Source organism: Lactuca saligna, chromosome 1 (genome assembly GCF_052625555.1).
Source record: "Lactuca saligna cultivar CGN05327 chromosome 1, ASM5262555v1, whole genome shotgun sequence".
Taxonomy (NCBI): Eukaryota; Viridiplantae; Streptophyta; class Magnoliopsida; order Asterales; family Asteraceae; genus Lactuca; species Lactuca saligna.
In genome coordinates, this window is record NC_136417.1 from 57,889,201 (window position 1) to 57,900,161 (window position 10,961).

Sequence of the window (10,961 nt, forward strand, 5' to 3'; positions counted from 1 at the left end):
ATGTACAAAAACAAACAATATTCGTTTGTCCACTTAGCAGTTTATCCATATATCACTTTATATAGAAAAAATTCCCTAAAGAACCATGAGGTATATATATAAGTAAATAAGTAACATATACATAGTGCCACTTGTTATGATGGACGAAATAGAAACCATCATTATGCTCCCTTTTGTGGAGTTTAATGCAATCACAAAAATTGAGGCCAAAGCAACAACCAATAAACTAAGACCACCTCTATATATATACCACTACCCGCATCATTCTTTAAGCATAAAAAAGAAAATCAAAATGGCACAAACGCACTTCCTACTTCTTCTCTTTGTTACTATCATCTCCTTCACTACAACACAATCTCAAGAAAGATCACCTCATGGCCTTGTTTACGAGAACCCAATGGCATTCTCACCATCGGCCTACAATTTCTTCCACCCAAAAGCAAACCCACCAACGATTCAAAACCCATGTGATGAAACCAGTTGTGCACCATTGCCCATGGCTGCAACTGTTCAATCGAGCTTAGCACAAGAAAGTGTATCAAGAAATGTGAAAAGTGGAAGCAAAATTGGTGCTGGAGGTGTCGCTGCTTTGATATTTGGGTTTATATTTTTGGTTCTTGTAGCTATGGGTGCTTATTTTGTGGTTACAAACCGTAGAACCAACATGGGTCGAAACAATATGGTTTTACCATCGGTTTGATGTGGCATTTAATTTATTAGATTCTTCTCTTTTAGACTACTTTTGAAATTTGGAGTATGAGAATATGAGATGTATTATGTAACATTCTTATTGGTAATTAATGCATGTGATTCTGTATTACAATATATCTATGATTTGATTCAACCTAAAAGTTTGTAATTATAGGAAGTAAAATAGCAAAAAGTAATATAGAAATGTAGTGCAGAGTTAACTTGGGTCGGCATGTTAGTTTGGCTGTTTAGGAATTTATTTGACTTGATCAATGATTGCATAAATGTCAACATTGTAGCTTAATACAGGAGTCTCAAACTTCATATGGTGTAAAGGTAAAAAGTTCTGGCATTAATTAGTAGAGGTCTTTACAATTAAATAACAAGTTTTACATTCAGAAGCTAGGGATAATTTTGATCTGTTAACCCCCTCCCCCTCCCTCGTCTTAGGACAATCTCATATATGCTTTAAAAAAATGGATAATGTTGTAGATAATATATATAACAGAGTAAATGCAAAATAAACTTTTGACGCTAGAAATAGAAGTTTCTAGGCTAATAGGAAGCAAATCTGTAATAAAATTGACAGTGGAAGAGATGAATCAAGGAGTTTTTCAATTGTTTTATATATGTCATAAAAGTTATAGGGGAATGACCTTTTATACATGAGCAAACAAAGATAACAAACCTAACTGACTTCAAGGAAAAGATAATTATCATCCACATAAAAGATAAATACTACACAGATGTCCAGATAATCTAAACGGTATAAAAATAAGTTTCATTACTTCCCCTCAAGTTGGAGCATGTAGATTACGAATGCCCAACTTGACAGCCAAGGCTTGAAGTCTTTCAGATCCAAATGGTTTAGTAAGAACGTCTGCCAACTGATTTGTTGTATGAATGGCAACTGATTCAATCTCTTTAGACTCGACTCTTTCTCGAACAAAGTAGCAATCAATTTCTACATGTTTGGTACGCTCATGGAAAACTAGATTATGAGCAATGTGGCAAGCTGACTGATTGTCACAGAAAAGCTTGGTAGGTGAAGGAACAGGAAAGCCAAGCTCAAACAACAACCATCGTATCCACAACACTTCACTAACTGTGGTGGCCATAGCTCGGCACTCAGTCTCTGCAGACGAACGAGATACCACAGACTGTTTCTTTAACTTACAAGAAACAGGAGCGCCACCCAGCAACAATAAATAACCCGTTCTTGACCTCCTCGAGAACGGACATCCCAGCCAGTCCGAATCACTATAAGCCATGATATCATTTCCCTCATCTTTAGATAGAAGAATTCCCTGCCCCAACGTAAACTTTAGATAATGTAGCACACGCATGGCAACATCCCAATGACTTTGTCGTGGGTCAGCAACAAATTGACTGAGTATGCTCACCGAATAAGAAAGGTCTGGGCGAGTGGCTTGTAAATAAAGTAATCGTCCAACCAAACGCCTATACCTGCCTACATCCACACGCTCTTCTTCATCACCTTTATCTAATTTTAAATGTTGTTCCATAGGGAACTGGCTAGGACGACAACCAAGTAAACCTGCATCCTCAAGAATATCGATAGAATACTTGCGTTGACTTAGGACAAGACCTTCTTTTGTTCGAGCCACTTCGATGCCGAGAAAGTATTTAAGATCTCCAAGATCTTTAATACTAAACTGTTCATCAAGATATCGTTTCGTTTCTTCAATTTTTTTACTATCATTACCCACAACGATGACATCATCAACATAGATCAAAGCTGCAACAAAAATAGTCCCACTTTTGAAAGTGAACAACGAAGGATCCGCATGAGATGGAGCAAAACCAAGAATTTGTAAAGCAGCGGTAAACTTGTAGAACCAATTTCTAGAGGCTTGTCTGAGTCCATATATGGACTTTTTGAGTCTGCAAACTCGGTTGTCATTTTTCTGTCCGAAACCTTGAGGCATTTTCATATAAACCTCTTCCTCAAGGTCTCCGTGTAGAAAGGCATTATTCACATCTAGTTGATAAATTATCCAATCATTCTTGATGGCAATTATTAAAAGGACACGGACTGTAACTAGGGGTGTAAGTGAGCCGAGCTACTCGTGAGCTACTCGGGATCGACTCGTTAAAAGCTCGACTCGAGATCGAATTAAACGAGCCCGAGCCGAGCTCGAGCCTAAATATGAGGCTCGTTTATTAAATGAGCTCGAGCCGAGCTTCAATTAATGGGCTCACGAGCCTAAACGAGCTTAAACGAGCCTATATATATATATATATATATATATATATATACACACACACACACACACATACATACATACATACACACACACACACACACACATATATATATATATATATATACACACACACACACACACATAGAGACTCGTTTAGGCTCGATTAGGCTCGCGAGCCCACTAAATTATTCATGAGCCGAGCTCGAGCTTCATTTTAAGGCTCGAATCGAGCTCGAGCTCGAGCTCGAGCTTCCTCAAATTAAACGAGCTGAGCTCGAGCTTTGTCAGGCTCGGGCTCGGCTCGGCTCATTTACACCCCTAACTGTAACCAATTTAGCCACAGGTGCGAAAGTGTCGTGAAAATCTACTCCTTCCATTTGTGTATAGCCCTTAGCCACGAGCCTTGCTTTGTATCTTTCAACTTCACTGTTACGCTTGTACTTGATTTTGAACACCCATTTGGAATCTATGGCGCGTTTACCTTTTGGTAAATAAGTTACCGCCCACGTTTCATTCAACTCAAGAGCTTTTATTTCTTTGTGCATGGCCATTCTCCATTCTGGATCACGAGAGGCCTGTTTGAAAGTTTTGGGCTCATTGTGTGCCACAATGGCCACTAGAAAAGCTTTATGAGAGTTAGAATTTTTTTCATATGAAACATAGTTAGTGAGAGGATGTACTGTGGAAGCCACTTGATTGGGAGTACTTTATGAGTGGTTGACGGATGGGGGCAGTGACGTTGTAATATTTGAAGCGAGCTGGTGGATTTTTGATTCTATCGGGGTGAGCCGGTCTATCTGGGCAGGCAGAACTTTCAATATTTAACTCTGTGTCAGTTTCATTATCATGAGCTTGTGAGGTATCTTGGACTGATGCAGCATTATGAGCTGACGGTGCTGTATCGAGCTCGTGCGTCGACTCCAGCAAAGGCGGAATGGCCACGGGCTCGCTGTTGTATATTTGGCCGGATTCATGCGTCCTGTAGCCTGCTTCAAATGTACATTCCTTAGACTCCACATTATGGTCTAAATTGCTCATGGGAAATGTATCCTCCAAAAAACGAACGTCTCTAGATATGACAATTTTAGGGCTTTCCAAATCATAAATCTTATAGCCTTTAACACCTTGTAAATACCCCACAAATATTCCCGGTCTCCCACGAGGCTCGAACTTATCTCCGCCAGTTTCTATGCTACGGTAATATGCTAAACATCCAAATACTCGCATATTATCATAGCTAGGCTTTTGACCATAAAGAATATCATAAGGTGTCAACCCATTCAAGACCTTTGATGGCATTCTATTGATGACAAAAGTAGCAGTTAAAATACACTCTCCCCAAAAATGCTTTGGTAAATTTGCCTCAAACCTGAGAGCTCGCGCTGTCTCGAGAAGATGACGATGCTTACGCTCCACAACTCCATTTTGTTGTGGAGTGTAAGGGCACGAAGTTTCAAGAACCATCCCTTCCTTTGCATAAAATTCTCACATGGCATTAGATACAAATTCTCCCCCGTTGTCGCAACGTATGCGTTTTATTTGTTTATTAAAGTGGGTTTTGATCATCCTACAAAAGTCTATTAGACATGTACTAGCTTCATCTTTGTGTTTAAGAAGAAACGTCCACACGGCACGACTAAAATCATCCACTATGGTTAAAAAATAAAAAGCTTTATTTAACGAAGGAGTTCTATATTTTCCCCACAAATCATAGTGAATTAATTCGAAACAAGAAATCGTCTTTATTGTACTAAGTGGAAAAGGCAGCCTTGTGTGTTTTGCTTTGTAACACGCATCACAATTCGTAGTCTTATTTGAAACATCTTTAATAAAATCTAAAGTAGAAATATTCTTATTTGTGGGATGTCCAAGTCGCTTGTGCTAAACTTCAAAATTGCCCATAAGAGCTTGATGCTTCTTTGCCTCCCCCATCTGGTACAACCCTTTTGAAAAGTTACCCGCACCAATCAAGTGCTTCGTTGACAGATCCTGCATCACAAAAAAATCGTGGAAAAATGTAACGGCACAATTGAGGCTATTTGTAAGTCTCCCAACCGACAAAAGGTTATAATTGAAATTTGGCACGTGTAAAACACAATTTATTTTAATACCACCGAGCAAAAAATGAACACCTTCTCCCTCAACAGACACCTTTTCACCATTAGGGATGACAACAGGTGTCTCTTTCGGGTTTTTAGTGACATTTTCTAAAAAATCGATTTGATGGGTGATGTGTTCAGTAGCTCCTAAATCCACAACCCATTCGCAATTAGAATCAATTTTACCTGCCATATGTGCCATTGGTTGAGTGTTTTTACCGTCCACAATGTTCTCCTCCTTAAAATGGTTCACGAACAAGTGATATTGCTCGTTAGTTAAACCTGCGATGGGGCTAGGCCCAAGCTCAGCACATGCTGCCTTGGTTCGTGGTTTGTCTTTCTTTCCAGGCCACCAGTCGGGATAGCCGATTATCTTGAAACACCCATCTCTGTTGTGTCCTTCTTTCGAACAGAAAGTACAATACTGCTTTTTATCATTTTCTGATTTTTGATATTTTGAAGTGCCTTTGTTAGAGGGCTGTTGTGATGACTGTGATGACTGGTATTGCTGCCTCCCTTGATTTTGTTGAGTACCCTTGCGATTTGAGTGATTAACTTGAAATGCAGTCGCTTCGGCATTCGGCCTCTTTGACCCTGTTGTTATTGCTCGTTGCTGCTCATCTTCAGCGAGAAGGTGGTAAACAGTGCTTAACGGAGGTGTGGGTTTCATCGCTAAGATCTGGGTACGAATCACCGAAAAATCGTCATCCAAACCCATAAGAAAGTCATATGTCCTTTCCTTTTCTTTCAGATCGTTTAACATCTTTCCAATATTGCATTTACATCCTTCACAAGCACAACGAGGAGTCGGGAGAATGAGTTGCAACTCATCCCAAATCGATCTCAACTTGGTATAGTAATTAGAAACAGTTGTACCTCCTTGTCTTATGGCGTTTAGGGTCTGCTTAAGCTCGTATGCTCATGGGGATCCCTCCTTCTCAAAACGTTCCTCCAAATCTCTCCATATTTCCGACGAGGTCTTCGCATACCTCACGCTGGTCCTTATTTCTTGCTCCATTGCAGTCGTCAGCCACTTTTTTATCATAGCATCAGCCCTCACCCATGCAAGAGACATCGGTGATCCGGCTCCTGGTTTCTCGATGGTTCCGTCGACTAGTCCCATCTTGTTTTTCGCCAACAAGAAATTTGTCATCTCTTGTTTCCATTCGTTGTAATTCTGATCATTCAAGACATCATTCACTTGCTTCTGTTCGGGATAATCATACGGGTGAATATAGTATGGCGAGTTGACATCAATCGTCTCCCCATTGGTTTCTTTTCCAGAACCTGTTGGTTTGTCTCCCGCCATGATCTATGACGGATTTTAGGTTTTCTTCTAGATTGTTGTCTCTGATACCATAATAAAATTGACAGTGGAAGAGATGAATCAAGGAGTTTTTCAATTGTTTTATATATGTCATAAAAGTTACAGGGGAATGACCTTTTATACGTGAGCAAACAAAGATAACAAACCTAACTTAATTCAAGGAAAAGATAATTATCATCCACATAAAAGATAAATACTACACAGATGTCTAGATAATCTAAACGGTATAAAATAAGTTCCATTAATCTGAAGCTAAAATTAAAAATTTAGACAGAAGGACTAACGTGTCAAATTTTGTGAAAATAGGATTGACCTTGCCTTGACTGGGTTGAGAGACCAAAGTGAGTTAAGACCAGTTAGGTGGGGGTTAAATAGCAATGATAAAATTGCAAAAATGGTCCTTGTGGTTGGTAAATTCTGCGGTTTTGATACAAAAAAGTTTGGCGAAGCATTGCTATCCAATTTCGGATACCTTGTGTGGTTTTGGTCCATATGGTTCACATTTTTGTGTGATTTTGGTCCATTATTCATACCCAACTTGAAATGACCAACATGCCTCTAAATTTTTTTTTTTAATTTCCTTTTATTTATTGTCATATTTTTTTAATTAAAAATCAAAAAGAAATCTAATTCCACTCCCTTCTTGAGTCGGTGTCTTCTCCACCTTAACTTTACCCGAAAACCCACAATCATCAACCTTGCTGCACCATCTCAACAATCGAGATCTACACCAATGCGATTGTCTACCATCTTCACGCTTCATGATCATCTCCATCAGATACTGATGCAATTGGTAATGAAGGTTAAATCGATTTCCCTAAAATCGGAACCTAGGGCATGGGTTGAATGAATACTCGACAATGGTAATGAAGTTTATACCAATTTCCCCAAAATAGGAGTTTGGCAACGATGATGATGGTCTGAGGGAAGTCTAGCTTGTCTTGCCTCTCATCTCTATCGTCTCTATAACATCCAATAACTATGTTTTATCTTCACCTACCTTATTTACTCTTGAATGGCGGCTTCTATAAGCCTAAATTACTACCTTCCTACATTCCATAGGGATGTTTACCAAGTTATTATTGTAATCACAGGTCCGACTGCCTTCTTTATCCCCTCATATTTTCTCGATTTTGAGTTTCAGACTAACTATTGACTTAAAGAACCTTCTTGTTTTGCATTAGATTTGTCTTGAGACAAAAATCAAATGCAAATTTTTACAGATTCCGATGAAAGTTGACAACAATAATCTAGCTAGAGAAGATGAGGATGAGACGAGGCGGGAGTTGGATGTATCCTAAGCGGAGAAGAGGACTAGACGAAAGTCGGTGGTGGCCGTTTTATCGGGTCTACGGAAGGAAAGATGGGGGTGAGGGTGGGATAGGATGTTTGTGGTGGGGTGTGGTGGTAGTCGATGGTGATGGTGGTAGCAGTCAATAGTGGCAGTTTGTGGTGATGGTGGTAAGCATTAGCGGTGATGTGTTTCTTAAGTGTGTGTGTGTGTGTGTGTATGTGCATGTGTGTCTATGTTTGTTGAGAGAGATGGAAAGAGAAATGGGTTGGGTGAGCATTTTTTAAATATTTTTGTTTAAAGTTAAAAAAATATAAATTAAATCAATTTATGTATTTCAACAATTAAAGAAAATGAAAATTTTAAATTATAAGTGCATAATTATCTTTTTAAGTGTATAGGGACCAAAACCAATAAAAAGATCCAATATTAGACCATTTTTAGACCACAAAAACTTTTTGGACCAAAACCACATAGTTTTGCCAACCATAGGGACGATTTTTACAATTTTATCAATAACAATATAATAGTGTGAAGAGAGACTGGTGGCTAGTTGTGGTCAAAGGTGAAAAAGATAGAGTGAGGTCCTTAAATTGACAAAGTGAGCAAACTAATGTTTTAAATCCCTCATCTTCTCCATTTGAAGAGGGACATCAACAATTATGGGTCGACTACAATTCATGAGCGATAGCGAACCCAAGAGCTTACTACTTGCCATTAGCACTACCTATTCCTCCCATATTTTCATCCTTTTAACCTATAAAACCCTTTCTCTTCCAAAAGATAACCCACTCCCCTGGCCTCTTGTTCTAAACTTATCAAAATTCTATCAATTTCAACGATACATGTCATCGAAGATTGTCGTACTTTGTGTGATGTCATTTAGATGAAAATCTCATCAATTGGATTGAAGTTAGTTGCGATGTTGGCTCAAGAAGTCGTTAAAGACTTCTTGGGGTTTGTATGGGGCCCAACCGGTCAAAGGAGAAGCGACCTATTATTGTTATTTATTAGTTTCATTATAACTTTTTTAGTGTGTGACATCATAGGTTTACATAGAATCAACGCCAAGTTTTTTTTTAAGCAATATTCAAATAGTTGGAGTCACTAAGTTTGTTGTAAATAAGTTAGGAAGTTACAAGAAGCAACACAGGTAGACGTGGACCACTACCACTTATATAGAATTAGGGATGAGCATGGCACGGAACGTGTACCGACCCGTACCGTTTTTGATTTCCCGAAAATCGAATTTTATCGAAAGTCAATCACGAGTACTGAACCGAATTAACATCACCGGTACCGGGAATGGTATCGGTTTTCAGTACTAGTACCGGTACCGGTGGTACCGGATCCCGAATTTCATATATTTGGAGTACCGAGTACTGTTCCATATTTTCAAATTTGGTACGGTTCGGTACCGGTACGGGATCTAGATTTGGGATAAACTGCTCATCCCTATATAGAATTATCATCATTAATCATCTTTCCAAAAAAAAATAGGGACTGTCAAGATAGTAAAAGAAATCTGATGTTAACAGAAGACAACAACGCACTCATATTATGCCTAATCAGACAATGGCATACTCACTAGGTGCCTTAGTCAAAGCTTTTAGAATAAGAAAACGTTGTCAGTCCCTAAACCTTCCTTTGATATTAATTAATCAAATATAAGATTAAAATATAAAATATCATCCAAAAACACTAATGACTTTTTAAAAAATGGCAAAAAAATCGATTTTTATTCCTGAAAGTAGCCAATGTAATAGAAGATGTGTAACACCCGTGTTCCAATTGGGTTTAGCTTAATATTTATCAAGGACCAAAGATGGAGTTTTGGGAAAAACTTTGTGCCACGACGTGGTGCAAGGATGCCTATGATGTGACATATAATAAATGGAACACATGTTTTTAACGAGCGTCACGATGTGATAATAGGTTAGCCACGACGTGGCAGCTGTTCTGACTCAAGCCCATAAATTTAGGGGTTCCTCCCATATTTAAGCAACATTTCTAGAGGATTATGGTATCATCTTCAGCCTCCAACCCTCTACCTCAAAACGCAAGCCTCCATTAGAGAGTTTTGGTTCATTTTGGTATTCTTGGTGCCTAGAAGAAGAAGAAGAATGTGTTTTGGTGCATTAATCCAGCAAATACTTCATCATAACCATCTTAAGCATATTTTGGACCCTTGTGAGTATTCAAGTTCCAAGCTTTCTAGTTTTTGCTTCTAGACCTAAGGTTATTGTCCCTTTTCTTCATATTGTGAGAGTTTGAAGGAATAGATTCTATAAAGTTGGCAACTTTATGGATCCTTGAGGTCTATTTGAAGTTATATCCTCTAGATCTATTGTTCCTTGGTGTATTTGGGATGTTGAATTTAAGGGTTGACCTTGGACCGTTGACTTGTTGATATGGGTTGACTTTTGGTCAAAATTGCTAGATCTAGGGTGTAGACTAAGGGTGAACCTAGTATGTTTTGATAGGATTGTTGTAACATCTATTGTGGGGCATTGAAGGGTGGTTTAACTGATCTCATTAGTCACGTGAAACTTCTCACTATACTGCATATGATGCTAGTTGTCTTTTTGACTCTTGCATTTTGTGTTGGGCTGGGCCATTGTCATGTTGGGTTGGGCCTATTTATATGTTAGATTGGGCCTATTGATATGTTGGGTTGGGCCTGTAATTATAGGTTGGGCTAATTGTACGGGTTGGGTATATTGATATGTATGATATGTAGTATTTTGGGGAACTCACTAAGCTTTGTAGTTATGATTTGTGATTTGAATATTTTTCTAGTACTTCTAGTTCCATGGGGAAAATCCTGACGTAGTCATACTACATCCCCCAAAGTTTATTCCACATTGGCTATTTCTAATTTTTACTATGATATTTTGAGAATATTATTACTTTTATTATCTTTTGGAACAAATGAATGAAAGGTTTAATTGATTAAAAATGAAAGTTTTACTTGATATTTTTGGAACGTTACAAGATGGCTAGACCTCATCTGCTATTTGATATCCTCCAGATGTAAAGTGTGTTGTTGGACTATGATTTTGGCCCAATTTTCGGCCCATGGCCCGATAAGAATGAATATTTGTAAAAGGTTTTTCTTTTATATTTTATACAGAAATCACAGATGGGTGTGCTCCACTTACGAATTCCTCTGCTCCCCTCGAAAATCTTAATTATTTATTTATTTATTTTCCTAATAAAGTATGTAAGTTTGCTTCCTTTTGACTATGAAAGATGGTATTTTTTTACTATGAAAGCATACAATTACGCTAGCTTATATATAAAAGTTATCTAAAAAAAAATATTAG

At 38.2% G+C, this 10,961-nt stretch overlaps 2 protein-coding genes across 2 annotated transcripts; one reads left to right on the forward strand and one right to left on the reverse strand.

The window, feature by feature from the left end:
• Positions 1 to 252: 252 nt before the first annotated feature.
• LOC144998470 (uncharacterized) lies at positions 253 to 825 on the forward strand. Its single transcript, XM_078958223.1, has one exon. The coding sequence runs from the start codon at positions 293 to 295 to the stop codon at positions 698 to 700; it is 408 nt and encodes a 135-aa protein (XP_078814349.1). The 5' UTR covers positions 253 to 292; the 3' UTR covers positions 701 to 825.
• A 5,111-nt stretch (positions 826 to 5,936) lies between these two features.
• On the reverse strand, positions 5,937 to 6,326 carry LOC145006756 (uncharacterized). Its single transcript, XM_078965814.1, has one exon. The coding sequence runs from the start codon at positions 6,324 to 6,326 to the stop codon at positions 5,937 to 5,939; it is 390 nt and encodes a 129-aa protein (XP_078821940.1).
• Between the last annotated feature and the right edge of the window lie 4,635 nt (positions 6,327 to 10,961).